This window comes from Myxocyprinus asiaticus, chromosome 39, assembly GCF_019703515.2.
Source record: "Myxocyprinus asiaticus isolate MX2 ecotype Aquarium Trade chromosome 39, UBuf_Myxa_2, whole genome shotgun sequence".
NCBI classification, from domain to species: Eukaryota; Metazoa; Chordata; class Actinopteri; order Cypriniformes; family Catostomidae; genus Myxocyprinus; species Myxocyprinus asiaticus.
In genome coordinates, this window is record NC_059382.1 from 32,929,149 (window position 1) to 32,949,347 (window position 20,199).

General features: G+C 41.0%; 2 protein-coding genes and 1 pseudogene across 2 annotated transcripts in view; all 3 read left to right on the forward strand.

Annotated features, from left to right (window-relative positions):
* Positions 1–20,199, forward strand: part of LOC127430202 (P2Y purinoceptor 14-like) — a 117,037-nt gene that overhangs the window by 76,284 nt on the left and 20,554 nt on the right. The window lies entirely within an intron of this gene.
* On the forward strand, positions 1,800–8,635 carry LOC127430204 (P2Y purinoceptor 14-like). The gene is made up of 3 exons (XM_051679797.1): positions 1,800–1,896; positions 5,234–5,640; positions 7,599–8,635. Exons 2-3 carry the CDS (start codon positions 5,234–5,236, stop codon positions 8,227–8,229), a joined length of 1,038 nt encoding a protein of 345 aa, XP_051535757.1. The 5' UTR covers positions 1,800–1,896; the 3' UTR covers positions 8,230–8,635.
* On the forward strand, positions 12,117–18,197 carry LOC127429983 (G-protein coupled receptor 87-like; annotated as a pseudogene).

Genomic DNA, 20,199 nt, shown 5'->3' on the forward strand with positions numbered 1-20,199 from the left:
TTAAATAGCTGAATGAAATGGAAACAGGTGAACAAGTATTCATTGACAAGTACAGGGATTATGGGAGATGGAGTCCAGAGAGTTAAAGTCAATCCCAAGGTGATGGAGCCCTCTGGTGGTGAGCGGGAGCAACAACAAAGGCGGGATTCATGACACTTCCATGTGGATTTGGTGTTAGTGCATTCCTCATGTTTACTGGTAAAACATATTTTTTGGCTGTTCTTAACAAATGACTGAATTTATTTTTGTATGATTTATAAGTTGCTAAATGAGAGGTGTGGGATTGATGAGAAACTTTTTATATAATCGATTCCTCTGAATTGAGGACTTATAAATACCTGGTGTAAACCAAGGTTTACAAAATCCTTTAACCATTTTCTTTTTGGGTGTAACTATTGGAAAACAGCAATGAAAAGCAGAATTGAATATGGACATAAACAGACATAGACAGATAAGCTGATTCGGGATCTGAGTTTTCATATTGTCCCATGAAAGACCTTCAAGCATCCTTTTAAAATGTTCAGCATTACATTTACTGAATACTCTACATTTAATGTTTTTATCTACTTCTCTGGTTTTGTTTTTATTCATAGATGATAAAATAAATATTGGTAAGTGAATAGAAATATCAGTAAGCAACACTTGATTTTAATGTGAGACTCAAAGAGTTGGTAAAAATATGATCAATATTTTGATATTATCAATCATTATCAAACAGTAGCAGCGGAGCTAGTAACTCTGGTGTATAAATAAGGGGATAAAAGTAACTACCATAGAGAATATTTAGGAAGTCAGATATCGAATGATTTGCATTATCTAGTCAATTTAAATTATAATCTCCTTAAAGAAAACAAAGTGCTCTTTCATTATTTACATGGTCCAGAGTTGTTGCCAATGCTTCATTAAAACTTTCAGTATCAGTATTATAACTTTATAACCATGAAATATTGAACCAGAACAAATTTTAATAAATAAACATTCAGAGCCAGCACTACATAATGCAAATGGAAGGTCTTCCCTAACACAAAACTGCACACTATCATAAAAATAAACTGAGACTCCTCCTCCTATTCTTGAATTTGTGCAGACATGTACAAAAGTATAGGAAGGCGTATCATACAACATAGTAACTGCTTCAGTTAGCCATGTTTCTGTTAAGGCAATAATGGAGAAGTCATGATTAAGAGAAGATAGATAATTGATAAGATGGTCATGATTTTTCGAAAGACTACACACATTCAAATGAACAGAGGAGAACAGACATGGATGGGGGTTCTGCAATTTTTACTGTAGATCATCAAATAGTTTTACATTGAAATATGTACAGTCAGTTGGTTCATTATTGAAATTTTTCAGACAGTTTAAATCAGAATCAGCACAATTGATATAATCTTCATCAAAAGTCTTTATATCAATAGGATTAAATGTAATATTATCATAGATGTCCATATTATTTTCCCGGTTATAGTGGATAATAGAAGGAGAAATGTTTGAGCATTGAGCAGCCAATCCTCCTGCTGGCCTCACTAACACCTCTTCCAGCAGCAACCTTAATTTTCCCCAGGAGGTATCCCATACAGGTACTAACCAGGCTCAACCTTGCTTAGCTTCATTGGGCAACCAGCCTAGAGTTACAGGGTGATAACTCTAACTTGACAAGCTCCTCCCAAACTTTAGTTTAGAACTACAATTTCTGGCTATGCTACTGGCATGCACTGCTGTAGTCAGGCATGTGATCCGCCGAACATAAACAGTAGTTTGAATAAACTGTTCCTGAAACATACGTACAAAACTCTCTTCCATCTTTGTATGAGCATACAAAAGGAAACTGAGGTGATTGAGGACAAACAGCCAGATTAATGCTCTGTGACCAGCTTGATTTCAAGTGGATTTCAAGTAAGTTTATGATTGGGCTTCAATTGAATTATTATGAAAAAAGGGTCAGCAATTACATCTTTATGTGCATTAAAGCTATTTTACCCCTATGCATTTTGTTTTATAGGATTATATATCGAAATAAATAGTTACAGTAGAATAGTATTTTTGAAAACACGTTTGAAATGGTGGTGTCCTCTAAGATGACATGAAGACCAGTGGTGAAAAGACTAATGGAACTCTACACTTGAGTAAAAGTATTGCTATAAAAGTATAGGTAGTTAGTGTAGGGCTTTACTGGTTGTTTAGATCAGTGTTACTATCAGAAATAATTGATAATTATTTCTTTAGTTATTAATTAATATTTAAATTAATTAATTGAATCTAACTCATTAAAACCTCATATGGGTCTCCAGTAAATGTAATGCGCTATGTTTAGGAGCGGGTTTGGTTATTAGCAATAATTAATAATTATCAAAGATAATTATTAATTATTCAAATCATAAGAACATTGATGAGAATCAATGTTAGCTTTTTTAATCCTTTAAATCAACAATTATCAAAGATAATCACCAATCATTAACATCGACGAAACATTAATTAAAATCAACACTAGCTTATTGATCCTTCAAAATCAACAGTCTTCATTTGTAAGTAACTTCATTTGAGTAAATGAGGTGAGCAAAGAGTGAGCAAGTGGTGATGGTTGTATCACCTTGGGCTGTTAGCCACTTGTGCCGTCAATCGGTCGGCTTCTGCTGGGTTTTTAAGGTGTCATCTAGGCTACTATTTCCTTGCACGGCTATCAAAACTCTTAAAATATATTGTAAAATATAAAGTTTCATTCCCCCAAAATATTTCTAGTATTAACAGGGACATGTCCCCCCCCCCCCCCCCCAGGTTATAATGGTTGCTCAAGCCCTGGCTTTGTTACTTCTCTGAAGTTGATTTTAATTATTGAAAATGTACTGTAAATTGGCAAAACCATATCCAGATATAAAATGTACATATACAAGTGGAATGACATATGTATCGGGGAAATAAATCCAAAAATTACAGATAATAGTAGATCATTTTCCAGTTTTTTATTTTATTTATTTATTGTTGTAAAAACGTCACTACTGCAGCTGATAATGATTATATGTAGTGCAATCTCATTGGGATAGAAATGTAAATAGTAAATTAAATTAAATCAAATGTTAAGAACAATAAATGCAATAAAGGTTCATTAAAATATGACAATAATAAGAAAAAGTAAGTGCAAAGATGTAAATTTAATTATACTTCAAAAGCTTAACATTACTTAAAATATCAGGGGGAACTTCAATAAGTCAAAGGGGTTCAGCTGACAAAATATGTGGGGAACCCCTGCCCTAGCCTTAAAGTAAGGGTGGGATTAGGGCCTTAAAATTGTATCTAACTACTAGACTAATATATTTATAATATAAATATAATAAAACATGTTCTGGTGAAACAGAAATATTGACTGAATCCTCTGAACTGAGCTTGACTGAATTTTCTCTTACGAGACTGCCCTGGCAAAAACAAATACATCCATTAAGAGTGTTTCCCAACCTTTTTTCTGCCACGGCACGCTTTTTACGACTAAAAAATTCTGCGGCACACCACTATCCCACATAGGCTAACCATCGTCAATATTTGTCCTTTTCAAGAACTTGTCCATGTTTTCTGTCCGTCTTAGTAGCGTGTTTACTTGTTATGTTTGAAATTCAGCTATGCAAAAAAAAAAAAAAAAAAAAAAAAAAAAAAAGTCACATAGGTAGGCTATGCTGTGTGAGGTCACAGGTGGCAAGAGCGCTAACTGGGTAATGGAAAAACAACAGATTTACTTCTTTTCTAATTTGTAAGTTTGTTCTTGTAATGCCACAACAAATTACAAGGATGCAAACTCATGAGGGGCGAAAAAGGTAAGACAATCACTCGTCCACAAAAAAAATTTCTGGAGACATTTTTTAAAAAAAAGAATAAGCTAAAAGCACCAATTGCAGCTATTTTAGTGATTCAAGTTTACAATTGTGCAGAATTAGCTGCAAAATAAAGAATATTTTGGTGAGGCTTGCTTCTGTTTCACAAATCTGTTCAATTTTATTAACTGATTAGTTCAGTGACCCCTTCTGGAAACGTCACTAGGTGGTGACAAATGAGCGTCTTATGTGCTATGAGTGAGTCAGTGAATCATTTTGAGTCGTTCATGCCATTATTTTTCATCCAAAAAGACAACAATAATAGTCTAATAATAGTGAGTTTCAATAACGTCCTTACCTTCTCCTTTATTAAAACTTGCCTGGCTACAAATCTACAGACTTCAGTACAAGAATTATAAACACAAAGCAGATCTATGGTTTCATTTTCCTACAGTAGCCTATTTAAACTGCTGAGCATGGCTTTTATCAGAAAAGACCACAATAATAGTTAAATAATAATAATTTTGAGTTTCGGTAATGTTCTTTCGTCATTGTAAAGCACATTTCACGAGTTGAGTCGAGGCGTCAATGCTCCGTTCAACGCCAGCCTCAAGCACCACATTGCCCTCCACATGACAAGAGTTGCAGAAAGCGTCATAGAGGGGCGATTTTACGTGTTTGCCATGTAAAAAAGCGGGAAGTGTGCACAATAAACATTGAAAACATGTATTTGGAAGAGAGAAAAAAGCTTGCAGTTGCTTTGATAGCAGAAAGTAATAAAAGGACTCGTTTATGTTTAAGTCTAAGCATTTTCTTGGTGAATTTAAATTAGTTCAATAACTGGGGTCTCTGATATTCATAAACGATAAGGTAATATTTAATTAAAAGAAATTATGAGACATTCAATGTCTCTTCACAAATTTTGAGAGTTTTTAAATATTTCTTGTTGCTTAGTACTCTCAAAGACATTATTGGTAAAGCAAAAACGTGTGTGTGAAAAACACTTTGGTGTAAAGTGGCGTCACTTCATAGACTTAAATGTATTCTGCAGCGCTGACACGAGTCGTGTGAAAGACCATTAACGCGTATAAATATCTTCACTTTTGCACATTAATTATTGCTCTTCACAATCACAAAAGTGACCGATTATGGTTTCAAAATGGCAAATTTCTCTGAAAGGTGAGGAGTTTGGATCCCTGAATTTTTTTTTTTTTTCCATGCATTTATTTATTTTGTGGAATTTGATAATTTTCCACTGCACAACTGAAAATCTTTCACGGCACACTAGTGTGCCACGGAACAGTGGTTGTGAAACACTGGTGTAGAGTTGTATACTAATGGGAAAAATTATATTCCCTAATGAGATTCTATTTTGTGTTTGTTAAACCTGCTTTCAAAATTTCAATGAAATTATCTCTCTCTTGCTTATCTAGATGGAGTCACCAGTGCCTTCTACCAGCTTCATCACTTCTCCAAATGACCTCATAAAACCAAACACAACAAACATAACACAAGCTTTCTGTGACTTTTCAAAGATCCCAGCAAACCCATTTTTCATATTTGCATATTCACTAGTGTGCATTGTCAGTCTTGTGCTGAACTGCATCACAATACGGGTGTATTTCTGCACTAATCATCAAGTCCAGTCCAGTTTCACAGTTTACCTGAAGAACCTAGCCACAGCTGACTTCCTCATCTGCCTCTCTTTACCTGTGCGCATAGCTACTTATGCCAACTTTTCAGTGATAATGTACAACATTTACTGCAGCTTTGTAATAGCAGCCTTTTATGTTAACATGTATGCAAGCATTCTCTTCATGGACTTTATTGCTGCAAACAGGTATATATTACCTTGGCATTTCAAACATATTTGTGTTTATATATATATATATATTATAATAGTTATTTTGATATGATAGCATTATTATTAGGGGTTCAAGTACGAAATGCTGAATCCTTTTGTAATTGTCAGGATTTCTGTTATTATAATTCTTCTGCTGATCGTGTAGACCAAACTGTGAACAAAACAAGAAAATCACACATTTTGACATTATATCAGTGGAATCCTTGGCTCAAGCTGAAAAAATGGCCATCAACAAATTCATTTCCGTCATGAAAAATTTTCCGCCATATTGGTTTTTTGCAAAACCTACTTTTTCAAAGTAGTCCTAGGCTGTATGTCCAATTTGCAAAAAAATTGTCATGTATCATCTAGAGATACTGATGACTTTTTGATAGACCAAACTGTTCTCGAATAAAGCTTCAACGAATTCGGCGGTGAGCACTTTAAAACAGATGTAGAGGCTATATCTTTGCAACGCTTTATCGTATTGACATGAAACTTGGTATGTGTCATCACAAGCATGACCTAAGGCTACCTACAAAGTTATATCACAGCGCCACCTAGTGGTCACCTAGTGGTATTTATGCTTATAACTTCTGAATAGTTTGCCTAAAATTATGAGATTGTCTCTTTAGATTCCTTGGGGCATATGGAGTCGACTGATACCCGATTTTTCTATGCTGGCCATAATAGGCGTCACCCATTTAGAATTTTGTCATGAAATGCCATATTTTTCAAACGGATAGTTGTATCAAAACTTGGTATGTTTCACTGGCACCATGCCCTAAAATACGCAAAAAATTTAGGGCCAGCACCACCTTAGTAAAAAGATAAAAATGCAATGTTAAAAAAAAATAGTATAATGTTAATTAATTTGGCCTATCATCCTTTCACTGCTCTCTGTAGATTCCTTGGGTCACGTTAAGTATGCTGATACCCAATTTGCCATGGTCAGCCATACTTCCTGTCCACCATATCGAATTTCATTGAAAAACTTTTTCAAACTGCCCCTAGGCCGTAAGTCTGATTCGCACTAAATTTGTTGTGTATCATCTAGGGACACTCACGATAGAAATCTAGCAAAGGCTTTTTGATAGACTAAATGGTTCTCAAACAGCGTGCCAAGGAATTAGATGGCAAGACACATAAAAGCATCTGAGGATTTATCTCAGTAACACTTTGCCGTATTGACATAAAACTTTGTCATTGTCACCACATCTTGATCGCACCATACAATTTGTGACAGCACCACCTATTAGTTAAAAATGTTACTGAATTTTATTGTAATATAAGCATTTATACTTTTCTTTAAATCATAATCAGTGATGTGCAATAATTCTTTCTTACAATCAAATTGTTTGTAAAACATTTTAGATTGTTAAAAAAAATAAAAATAAATAAATACATAAATAATTATACTTTTGTGAACCAGTCCTAGGATCTTCACTCAACATCTGTGGACAGCCAATCATACATGTAAAAAAAAAGTTTTGAACTTTTTTTTTTTTTTTGGCAAGGCTATAAGAGCATGACTTAGTTTATACAAAAGCCTGTAACTCCTAAACAATAAATCCAATTTTCATCAAATTTAATACAGAAATGTGACATTTGATTCTGAAGTAGCATGCAAAATCTGGTGGAATTCAGAAAATAGGTGGCGCTAAAACAATCAGGAATTTTTAAAAGACCATGTCTCTGTGGACCTCAACCTGATGGTTCTGAAAATGATGGCAATTTATCTGTATTTAGGTGCTAACAGACTGTCCTATTAATAATTGATATCTGTTAAAAACTTGAACCCCACATATTTATTATTATTATTATTATTATTATTATTATCAATGCGATTAAGAATGTTTAACTCTAAGCCAAATGCAAGTATATGTGTTTCAGATTTAATGTAGAGAGACAGTGTTCTGTCTGTGCATTTGATATTCTTTACTCTCTCACTTCAGGTACCTGAAGATTGTCCGGCCGTTGGAGACTCATGCTCTGCAGACAGTGCACACTGCACGCTACATTTCTGTAGCAGCTTGGTTCTTATTGTTATCCCTTTCATCTATCTACATAATCCTCTTTCTCCAGACCTCCTGGGGTAACAGTCGAAGGCCTGAAGGAATTAGCTGTGAGTCCTTACACAGTCCCCAGTTTGCCATGGCCTACAAAATCATCAACAGTTGCATCTTTGTGTTCTTCATTTTTTTGCTGATATCTCTGATTCTTCTGTACTTGAGGACACTGCAAAAGCTCAGAGAAGCTCAGATGTCCACACAGGTCACATCCAATAGTCATAAGATTGAAAAATCCAGGCGTAATATGTTAGTTCTATTGGTCATTTTCTGTGTGTGCTTTGTGCCCTATCACCTGATGAGACTGACTTACACGTTCATCAGTCCCCTACTGGATGACTGTACAACTGCACAGGTATTCTTCATCCTGAAGGAAGTGACTGTTCTGATGTCAGTGCTAAATGCCTGTTTGGATCCACTTATTTACTTTCTCTTTTGCAAGGCCTTCAGAGCCCAGTTCAGCTTTATGAAAAAACGTCACCAACCTGACAGCGAACGAAGGCAAAATGGGAGATAAAGGAAGTGAAGGAAACTAGTAAATGATTCCAAGTCATGAAACTCTACATGGCACAAGCTGATAGGTCCTTTGACATGCAATTTTTTATCAAGTCAGTTTGCATACTCTCTCTTTGTCTAACATTTATATTGCCTCAGTTTTTTGCAAGTAAGCCAGTTTCACTGCAGAGCATCATGAGAAGTTTCTCCCTGAAACCCTCCTCCTCTTCAGCACCACAGTCTAGATTTGCATCCAGAGAATTGTGTATATACTGTTTGTATAACTAAAATGTTTTCTTAGAATTGTCATAACTGAACTTGTTTAAAAATAAATAAATAAATAAATGAAAAAAAAAAAAATACTTTGTACTTTGCTTTGTGACAATACTTTTGAGATGTATTTTAGCATTTACGGATTGGCGCTATTCACTTCCATTGCAAGCTGCTTGTTGTAACCTTGATTTCTGCTAAAAAAAAAATAAAAAAAATATTAAAGAAAAGGAGGGACATGTCATTATTTTTGATCAACATTATGCCACAAATGCTGTCAATTAAGCGGAACTTGTATTAAACTTGGAATATTCCTTTAAAGAAAAAAGTCCAGCATTGTGGTACAACAAAGCATCAAAACCAAGAACATGTGTGCTAGGCCCAATATTCCTTAAGCTAAGGAAAAAAGTGTTTCCTGTTGCTTCAAAATCTCTTCTCAATATTATGAACTCCTTATTTCAGTCAGGGATAAGCCTGGTATAGATTCTTCTTATTTAACCACTACCACTTTGTTTGCATACCGTACCATATTTTCAGAATATTTGCATATTTTGCATATTTCGAGTCAAGTCTCGAGCTCCGAGCCCTCCAGTATATGGACAGCAAGCCAAATACGTTTACCGTACAACACAAGATTACATTAATATATGAATTACTGAAACAGTATTTGGCCTTGTTTTAATTGGTAGCATTTGCAAGTAGTTAAGTGAAACAATTTTTCATATTCTATTTATGTTTCATGAAAAAGTAACAAATAAGCCACATCTGTTTATAATATATGCAACTCTTTGCTGTATACAAATAAATAGCTTTTAGTCTGAATAAAACAATATGCCTGTTGTATTATATTAATTCATTTAAGGAATAGTTCACCCAAAAAAAATATTATTCTCTCATCATTTACTCATTCTCATGCCATCCCAGATGTGTATGACTTTCTTCAGCTTAACTCAAGCAAATATTTTTAGAAGAATATCTTAGGTTTGTAGGTCCATACAATGCAAGTACACAGTTTACAAAACTTTGAAGCTCAAAAAGCATATAAAGGCAGCATAAAAGTATGACTCCAGTGGTTAAATCCATGTCTTCAGAAGTGATATGACAAGTGTGGGTTAGAAACTGATCAAAATTTAAGTCCTTTTTTACTATAAATCTCCGCTTTCAGACAGCCCTCCTAAGTGTTCTTCTCTCCTAAGAGTTCTACTTCTTTTGTTTCTGGCGATTCACATTCTTCGTGCATATTTCCACATAGTGGGGAGAGAGGAGAATTTATAGGAGTCATGTTGATATTATTTTATTTGATTAAACATTTATAACTAAAACATTACTTGCTTTTAGGAAGATAAACAACACTCTTTTTTTTTTTTTTTTTTTTTTTATATATATTTTAATGTGATTATTGAAGGACCTTAGCATTGGAATCAGAAGAAGATTAAGAAAAGTATGCAGAGAGGCCTATAATTCCGGGAAATTCCTCTTTAACCCTCAGGGGTCAACGGACGCGCCAGTGCGTCCTACTGGATATTTTCCTCATAACAGCGGAAACAACTTAAAATACTCCATCATTTTTGGGCATACAGATAAGTGTAAGACATCATTAGAGACTATAAAGGGTCTACTTTTATTTGTGTGCACTCACAATAACAACAAAACCTTGTGCTTTTGTAAAATAAATAAAATAAACAGGGTGCGCTTTCAGCCGTCTCTGTCTCCGCAAGCATCTTTCTGAAACATGTCACAAAAATGAACAGAAACGCCATGAATAATTATCACACAAACATGAAACATATGTCTAAAGAAAGCTTATAATGTCTACTTTTAAACAAAACAATTACAATTTAAAACAAATATTCTCCTGCAATGTAATCTGTATGAAGCAAAGCGATGTACAGTTTCTCCTGGCTCAGCTAATTATCGCTAATGTGAGCCCACCCATCAGCAGAGCACGCTATTTGTACTGTAATGTGCTGAGGCGATCAATGCAAATGGTAAACGCCCCCAACAATGCCTTAAAAAGCATCAAGTTCATCATCAGATTCATTCACTTTCCTGCGCGTTTGGAAGATGGCACGCTACACAGGTGAGGAAGAGTTCACATTTTCCTCAGAAGAAGTGCAGGACTCCGATGAATGTTTGCATTTTGAAGAGTGACTTGATCCAGCCAAGGATACAATTTCGGATGAGTAAGTCTTTACTTACATTAGCTAACGTGCTATTTGATATAAACATGTACATATTTTACTAGTTGGACTATTTCCAGACTTGCCAGCCAGTATTCAAAGTATTGAAATTTGAAATATGTCCAAATAGGCAAGTTTTAGTTACATTTAAATGTTGTTTCAGCTAAAGTTGGTATTTAAATTGTATTCTGTGTGATATAAATATGATATGTAATATGATATAAAAATATTATGAATGTTTAGATTATATTTTAAATAGTGTTTATGCTGCCTCATTATCATCAACGAAGCTTGTGCTTGCAAATATCTGTTCAGGTGTAAATGTGCTGTAAATATGCCCATATTAGAAAATCAGAATATTAGAATGATTTCTGAAGGATCATGTGACACTGAAGACTGCAGTAATGATGCTGAAAATTCAGCTTTGATCACAGGAATAAATTGCATTTTACAATATATTCAAATAGAAAAGTTATTTTAAATTGTAAAAATATTTCATAATATCACTGTTTTTGCTGTATTTTGGATCAAATAAATGCAGCCTTGGTAAGCAGAAGAGACTTCTTTTAAAAACATTAAAAAAAATCTTACCAATCTAAAACTTTTAAACGGTAGTGTAGGTCTAAAGTTTTTAAGTAAAATCTTAATGTAAAGAAAATGTATAGTCAAATTATTTCTTTTAATTTAAACTTGATTTTGTGAATAAGCTACAAACAATACATTCAATCAATATGTCTCCTCACTTTCATTCTCTCTCAGGGGAGGGGTCTTTGTCTCCTCAGGTGTGAATCACATCAATATTCATGATCATCCATGCCTCCTCGCAAATGGCCTTTCTAACACTAAAAGTGTCTTACAAAAGTTAAATGACTATATTTTTCCTTATCTGTCACTCACTCGACGTTGTGTTGATGTAGTGGCACTAGGGGTCACCCTTGGGAGCCCCAAACACCTCTGATCTTTGAGAAAAGGCCAATGGGAATTGGCGAGTGGAATTTGCATGCCACTCCCCCGGACATACGGGTATAAAATGAGCTGGCTCGCAACCACTCATTCAGATTTACTCTTCGGAGCTGAGCGGTTGTGTTCAGCGAGCTGAATCCTCTGCTGTTCCATTCACCTTGAAAAGCTGTTGGATTTACGGTGTATTACAGCGGCTTCTCCCTCTCTTGCACCGGTGGAGTGCAAAGAACGCCCCTTGGCGCTTCAGCAGCTAAAAGAGTATGTTCTTCCTACTGAAAGAGTATATTTTCCCTTGTAAAAGAGTGGCATTTATGGAGAGCGTCTTTTTAAAGATGCCTTTCCGTTTGTGTGTATTTCCTGGTTGCGGTCATTACCTCTCCGCTTCCGATAGCCATGATCGCGGTCTTACGTGCTCGGGCGCTGTCCACGCTGAGACAGCGTTCGTGGATGGGTCATGTTCTCACTACGAAAGCGTGACCATGGCAACGTTGCGGTCATGGTTTTTTCCTTCCTCATCCGCTGGGATGAGACTGCCAGCTCGTCTCAGAGCAAGTTTGCGATCTTGTTTCGGCGCTCGCAAAGTGGATGAGCTCTCGATTGCAGTACCAGAGAGCAGGTTGATGCTGAGGACTCGACTGGGCTTCCACCTTCGGGTGCAGTTGCCCAGTCGCAGGCTGACGCGCAGCTGGCAGCCATGCTTGCCTGTGCGGCTGCGTGTGTCGGGCTGGAGTGGAACCCTCCACCCCCCCTGAACCCTCGTAGCTTGACGATTGGTTCCTGGGCCCGGAGCGCTGCTCACGGCTGTGCCCCGCCCCGGTCCCTTTTTTCCCGGAGGTGCATGAGGTGCTCACGAGGTCACGGCGGGCACCTTTCATTGCCCGGACCCAGTCTCTGAGCTCCTCTGCTCTCACTACCCTCGATGGTGGGGATGCCAGGGGGTACTCTGCGATTCCCCAGGTGGATAAGGCGGTTGCGGTGCACCTTTGCCCGCAAAACGCCGCCACCTGGGGGGGCCGCCTGAGACTCCTGTTCAGTGCCTGTAGGTTTATGTTGTCTCTGGTGACTAAGGCCTGCAGTGCTGCTAGACAGGCTGCCTCCGCCCTGCACGCCATGGCTTTCCTGCAAGTGCAGCAAGCCAAGGCGCTAAGAGGCTCCACCGCAGCCCAGCCCCATGGCCCGGCCCCGGCGTGGAGCCACCCGCAGGAAGCAGACGCCACCCGTCACATGGCCGGCTGCCAAGAACCCAAGGAAGGCTTCGAAGCGCCCCTGAGACAGGTGACCCAGGCACGTGGAGACCTGCTGCAGGCCTAGAGATGGTAAGCAGACCACTCCATCCTCCGGCGGAGGGCCGGGAGGAGAACCCTTTGCCTTTTTTTTGATTCGCTGCATGCCCGAAGGGCTGCGGCACCTACACGTTCAGAAAAGGAGCAGTTTCCTCATTTCCTGGGTCACATATCCGGTGCTCACGGCCGTCGTTATCATGACCACTGGCCACCATTAATTTATGGCAGGTAAATTGGACCCTGCGCGCCCAGCTGTGGCACAAACACGCCCACGCCAGGCCGGTTCTGACGGACTGGGGGGACGATTTTTCTCCTCCCCCCTCCCTGACCAGCCCTATGGTGGGTATCCAGAGCCATGTAAGTGCTTCGATGTCCCAAGACTCAGCACGGCTCGAGCCCCCTTGAAGTGGTACCTCAGGCTCCGCCCTGCCGCGAGGCCCCACCCGCCGGTATGTCTGACGCGATTATCCCCTTGGTCCCCCTCACCCCGAGTTTGGGTCACGATGGCTGACCCGGACAGTCCGACTCGGCTATGCAAATTAGTTCACCAGGCACCCGCCCAGGTTCAGCGGCATCCGCTTCACCTCGTGAATGGTGAGAACGCCGCTGCCTTACGCGCTGAGATTGCTTCCCTTCTACGGAAGGACGCGATAGAGCATGTCCCTTCAGCCAAGATGAGGAAGGGGTTTTAAAGCCCCTACTTCATCGTACCCAAAAAAGGTGGTGGGTTGTGGCCAATCTTGGACCTGTGTGTTCAGAACCGGGCCGTGCACAGACTCCCGTTCAAGATGCTGATGCAAAAACACACTTTAGCGAGCGTCTGAAATCAAGATTTGTTTGCGGCAGTAGACCTGAAGGACGCATTCTTCCACGTCTCGGTTTTACCTCGACACAGGCCTTTCCTACAGTTTGCTTTCAAGGGCCGGGCACACCAGTACAAAGTCCTCCCCTTCGGTCTGTCCCTGTCACCTCGCACCTTCAGGAAAGTCGCAGAGGCAGCCCTTGCCCACGTTAAGGGAAGTGGGCATTCGCACCCTCAACTATCTCAATGACTGGCTGATTCTGGCTCACTCGCGGGACTTGTTGTGTGTGCACAGGGACCTGGTGCTCAGACACCTCAGCCGGTTGGGGCTTCAGGTCAACTGGGAAAAGAGCAAGCTCTCCCTGGTTCAGAGCATCTCTTTTCTTGGCATGGAGTTAGACTCAGTCTCGATGATGGTGCGCCTCACGAGCGAGCTCGTGCAGTCGGTGCTGAACTGTCTGAGAGCATTCAGATGGAAAACGGCGGTCCCACTGAAACTGTTTCAGAGGCTCCTGGGGCATATGGCGTCCTTAGCGGCGGTCACGCCGCTCGGGTTGATATATATGAGACCGCTTCAGCACTGGCTTCAGACTCTAGTCCGAGATGGGCATGGTGCCACCGGGCACACCGCCGGTCTGCTACCATCTGTTCAGCCCTTGGACCGATCTAGCGTTTCTATGGGCAGGGGTTCCCCTAAAGCAGGTCTCCAGGCACATCGTGGTTATGATGGATGCCTCCAAGCGTGGCTGGGGCACCGTGTACAATGGGCGCACAGTTGCCGGTCCTTGGACTGGCCCACGACTGCATTGGCACATCAACTGCCTCAAGTTGCTGACAGTATTGCTCGCCCTGCGGAGGCTTTGGCTGTTGATCCAGGGCAAGCACGTGTTGGTCCGGACAGACAACATGGCAACGGTAGCATACATCAACCACCAAGGCGGCGTGCGATCTCGTCAAATGTCGCAACTCGCCCGCCGTCTCCTTCTCTGGAGTCAGCAGTGGCTCAAGTCGTTGCGAGCCACTCACATCCTGGGCAACCTCAACAATGCAACGGATGCACTGTAGTGGCAGGTCAGGCTCAGGGGAGAGTGGAGACTCCACCCCCAGGTGGTCCAGCTGATTTGGAGTCGATTCGGTCAAGCGCAGGTAGACCTGTTCGCTTCCTGGGAATCCTCCCACTGCCCGCTCTGGTATTCTCTGACCGAGCTGGCCCCTGGGGCTGTGCAAGTATGCGTTCCCCCCAGTGAGCCTGCTTGCACAGACCCTGTGCAAGGTCAGGGAGGATGAGGAGCAGGTCATCCTGGTAGCACCCTACTGGCCCACCCAGATGTGGTTCTCGGACCTCAAGCTCCTCTCGACAGCTCCCCCCTGGCAAATTCCCCTGGTGAAGGACCTTCACTCTCAGGGACAGGGCACCCTCTGGCACCCACACCCAGACCTCTGGAATCTCCATGTCTGGCCCCTGGACGGGACGCGGAAGACCTAAGCGGTCTACCACCCGCGGTGGTAGACATGATCACTCAGGCTAGGGCCCCCTCTACAAGGCGCCTGTATGCCTTTAAGTGGCATCTGTTCACTAAGTGGTGTTCTTCCTGACGCGAAGACCCCCAGAGATGCGCAGTTTGATCAGTGCTTTCCTTCCTGCAGGAGAGGTTGGAAGGGAGGCTGTCCCCTTCCACCTTGAAGGTGTACGTTGCCGCCATAGCAGCACACCACGATGCAGTCGACGGTAAGTCCTTAGGGAAGCACGACCTGATCATCAGGTTCCTAAGAGGCGCCAGGAGGCTGAATCCCTCCAGACCATGCCTCGTTCCCTCATGGGACCTCTCTGTAGTTCTTCAGGGTCTACAGAGAGCCCCCTTTGAATCTTTGCAGTCAGCCGAGCTTAAGGCACTCTCCTTGAAGACTGCCATCCTGACTGCACTCACTTCCATCAAGAGGGTAGGTGACCTGCAAGCGTTCTCTGTCAGCGAAACGTGCCTGGAGTCCGGTCCAGGTTACTCTCACGTTATCCTGAGACCCGACCGGGCTATGTGCCCAAGGTTCCCACCACCCTATTTAGGGACCAGGTGGTGAACCTGCAAGCGCTGTCCCAGGAGGAGGCAGACCCAGCCCTGTCGTTGCTGTGTCCGGTGTGTGCTTTACGCATCTATTTGGATTGCACGCAGAGCTTTAGAATCTCTGAGCAGCTCTTTGTCTGCTTTGGTGCACAGCGGAAAGGAAGCACTGTCTCCAAGCAGAGGATCGCCCACTGGCTCATTGATGCCATAACTATGGCATATCTCGTCCAGGACATGCCGCCCCCGGTAGGGCTACGAGCCCATTCTACCAGAGGTGTAGTGGCTTCCTGGGCCCTGGCCAGAGGTGCCTCTCTAACAGACGTTTGCAGAGCAGTGGGCTGGGCAACACCCAACACCTTTGCAAGGTTCTACAACCTCTGGGTGCAACCGGTTTTGTCCCAGGTAATGGCACGCAACACAAGCGGATAAGCCCAGGATAGCTGGCCGGGTGTATCACTTGCACATAGTGCCTTCCACCTCCCTTGTCGCTGAAGACGTGCGCCATTAATTCCCAGTAGTGTTCACAAACTTTGTTCCCTGGTTGACTTCCTCCGAGCCCTATGGCATTCGAGTTTTCGGAGAGACTCGCTGCTGGCCCAGTACACGTGCTAACTAAGAGTCCTGTTCTGGGGTAGGTGCTCCGCATGTGGTGGTTCCCTGTAAGGCTAACCCCATGCAATATATATCTTCCACTAGTTCGTTGTCTGTTTCCCTGTTGGCAAACTGCGTCTTCCTAGGGCAGAGCCCCTCTGCCCCAGTCTCCATGTTTGTAGTAACTCCCCCCCCCCCGGTTGGGTAGGATCTACCTTGAAGACTCTCCACATGGTTGGAAAGACCATGTGACATATTCTTCCACTTAAATATCCCCCCCTATCCTTGGGCGAGGTGTGGTCTCCGCGGTGTCTTTCCCTTGGGGGAAAGACCTTATCAGGTCTCCCTCTGCCATCACTATAATGAGAGACAGGTGTTAGAGTAATCAACACCCCCTGACTAGACCTGGCGTTAAGACTGTCTCTATCTTTTGGGTAGTCGACTTGTCCCCAAAGGGCCGTTCGACACTCATAACTATGTTGGGGGAGGTTACATGTTGACCTGGTGTGCTGGCTATGAGTTCACGTAACACAGTTCAGCCAATTGTGGCGTTTCATATAGGGACCCCTAGTGTCACTACATCGACACAACATCGAGTGAGTGAAAGATAGGGAACGTCATGGTTACTTGTGTAACCTCCGTTCCCTGATGGAGGGAACGAGACGTTGTGTCCCTCCTGCCACAATGCTGAAATGGCCGGACCTTATATCGGCTCCTCAGCATAAAACCTGAATGAGTGGTTGCATACCAGCTCCTTTTATACCCATATGTCCGGGGGAGTGGCATGCAAATACCACTCGCCAATTTTCATTGGCCTTTTATCAAAGACCAGAGGTATCTCGGGCTCCAAAGAGTGACCCCTATTGTCACTACATCGACACAACGTCTCGTTCCCTCCATCAGGGAACGGAGGTTACACAAGTAACCATGATGTTTTCTACGTTGTCTGATTTTTTTGAATAAACTGATTTTTGATTGTTATCAGTGTATTGTTGTGCATGTAAATGCACTCAGTTGCCCTGCAAGAGTGGAATAAAATATCCCAGATTTAACACCTTAAATTCTAATTTAAAAGCAACCAAAGAAGTTGATGTTATATTTTTACATGCACAGTGCATTTAAATTGATTTTGACAGTATTCTGACAGTATTCTCTCACACCAGGTACTTGAAGATTGTCCAGCCATTGGAGACTCATGCTCTGCAGACAGTTCGTATCACCTGCCACATTTTCATTGCAACTTGGCTGTCCTTGTTATCCATATCCATATCCATATCTACTTAATCCTCTTTTTCCAGACCTCCTGGTATCATGATCAAAGGCCAGTTGAAAAGGCCTGTTGTAGTTGTGAGTCCATGCACAGTCTCTATCTTTGCATGGCCTACAAAATCATCCACTGTGTATCCATTGTTGCCTCCATATTTTTGCTGATGTCTCTTATTTTTCTGTACTGGAAGACTCTGCAAACGATCAGACAAGCTCAGCTCTCCACACAGGCTATAGGCCTATCCAGCAGCCATAAGTTCAACAAGTCAAAGCATAACATGTTAGTTCTAGGGTCGTTTTATGTGTGTTTTGTGCCCTATCATCTGGTAAGACTGACCTGTATGTTCACTGGTGACTGTAAAGATCAGGCATTGGGCATTCTGAAAGAGTTGACTATCCTACTTTCAGTGCTAAATGCATGTTTGGATCCACTTATATACTTTATCTTCTGCAAGGCCTTTAGAGCTAAGCTGAGCTTCAGAAAGAAGATTTGCAAAGATCAAGTGAAAATCAAGGCAGGGGCTGTTCTAAGGGTGGGCCAGGGGATGCTAGTACCCTCCCTGAGTCATATGTGACAATTCTGAGTCATATGTGACAAAATTTTGATTTTGTTGCCAAAGTAGAAAAAACAAATTTGTATAGTTCATTTATTTGTGCTTTTCCCAATACACATTGTTCCAAAGCAGATTTACAGAAAATCAGCAGTAATGTCTGTAACGTCTGAAAAACATGAATAAGCAACACTCCTGGGGCTGGTTGCACCAGCTGTGCGTAAGTTAAAACTTAGCCTAGTTGTGGCGTAAATTGACACTAAGTCACAATTTACGTACTACTAAATATTTGAGCGTTGCACCATTAAACTTAGGTAGGACGTAACCCAACGTATAAACTAAATATTTACGGAAGCCTCAGACCAGGAGTAACGGTTGGAATATAAAAGCAGAATGATATTTTATGACATCAATGAGCTCTTGTTTTGCGTGACAGGCTTCAATCCTTTCGACATACAGGATGATGTTGACATTTGCACTCGTTTACATTTACAAGAGAGAAAGGAAAGAAAAAAAATAGATATTAAAATTAATAAATGTCTATTTATCCAGCCTGTTATATTAGTATTTATTACCCCTTATTTTAGATACAGTTCCTATATATTGTTATTTACACAGGGCAAATATACTATTTATCAGATCTACTTTTATTACGTATCGTATTTTAATGGGGATATAATTTATTACAGCTGACAGTTATGTGAGCAAACAAGGTTTGAACATCAACCGTAACATACAGTATATTGAAAAAATATTGAAAGCCCTATTTGAGTTGGCCACTAAGAGCTGTTTCTTTGTTTTTATTACCCTGACACGTGTGTGTGTGCGTGCGTGCGCTCAGCTGTTCGCTGACTCCTCTGTTGCCCATGAACTTGGATCTTTCACAGTGGTGCCGAAAACCCGAGCTTATCAGGTCTCCCTCCGCCATCACTATAATGAGAGACAGGTGTTAGAGTAATTACAGCCCAGGTGACGAGCCTTACTGCTTTCCCTCTCCCTCAGACAGACACATGACGATGCCACAATAATAAACAATTTGATAAAATAATAATAATATTATTGTGATTTGTGAATCAGGGTGTACTTTTGTTTTGTAATCCTAAACTTATTACATGTTCCACAAAGTTGAAAAGGTTAATCAAATTTGCATTCCTGTTGACTGTATATCATTTACAACTAAAAACAACTTGCTTTACAACTCATTTAGGAACCACTCTCTGGATATTGCACCCGGAAACTAGAGCTCACACATGCCCATCCATTCTAATAGTCACTGATGCAAAATTTATGCTTTGCAAAGGGGATCAGGGGACTTTCCAAATGTGCATCACTGTAAACAAATTTTTTTTTTACTTTTATAAACTGATGGACAAGTCAGAATTATTTTGTCTATGGTAATGCCTAAGATGCTGTCAATAGAGCTTAAATAGTATCTCATTTACATCTCTGAATATTCCTCTAAGATGACACCATGAAGTGCCAATAGGAAGTGCTATTATTATTTTTAGTAGGCCTATTTTTAGATTTTAAAGCCCAGATTATTATTATTATTATTATTATTATTACTATTATTACTATTAATTGGTGTAGGGCGGAGGAGGGCGGGGCCTGGCCGGAATGACACACGCCCGGACCCCAATCAGCCTGATGAGGGGAGCGAGGGATAAAGGCGACCGGAGAGGGCAGCTCGAGAGAGAGAGAGAGAATTATATGCAGCTGCCCTGTATGTGTTTGTGTGTCTTTTTAAGTTTATTATTAAATATATGATTTATATTGTAAAGCCAGTTCTCGCCTCCTCCTGTCCCTCTAACCCCTTTACACTTGGCTATGTCAAATCAGTTAAATTTGTATAGTGCTTTTCATAACACACATCGGTTCAAAGCAACTTTGCAGAAAACGATGCAGTTACAGAAAATGATGCTGTAATGTCTTAAAGTCCTCATTGTGTGGTTTAAATGAATAACGTGATTGAAAATCATGCCTTAAAATGATTGTCTTAAGGATTTGGTGTAATGTACAACAACTG

Bases quoted from the DNA above. Each gene is read 5' to 3' on its own strand.
- LOC127430204 (XM_051679797.1), top strand. From the start codon at position 5,234: ATGGAGTCACCAGTGCCTTCTACCAGCTTCATCACTTCTCCAAATGAC. The intron at 5,641-7,598 runs GTATATATTACC...CTCTCACTTCAG, and splicing joins GACTTTATTGCTGCAAACAG to GTACCTGAAGATTGTCCGGC.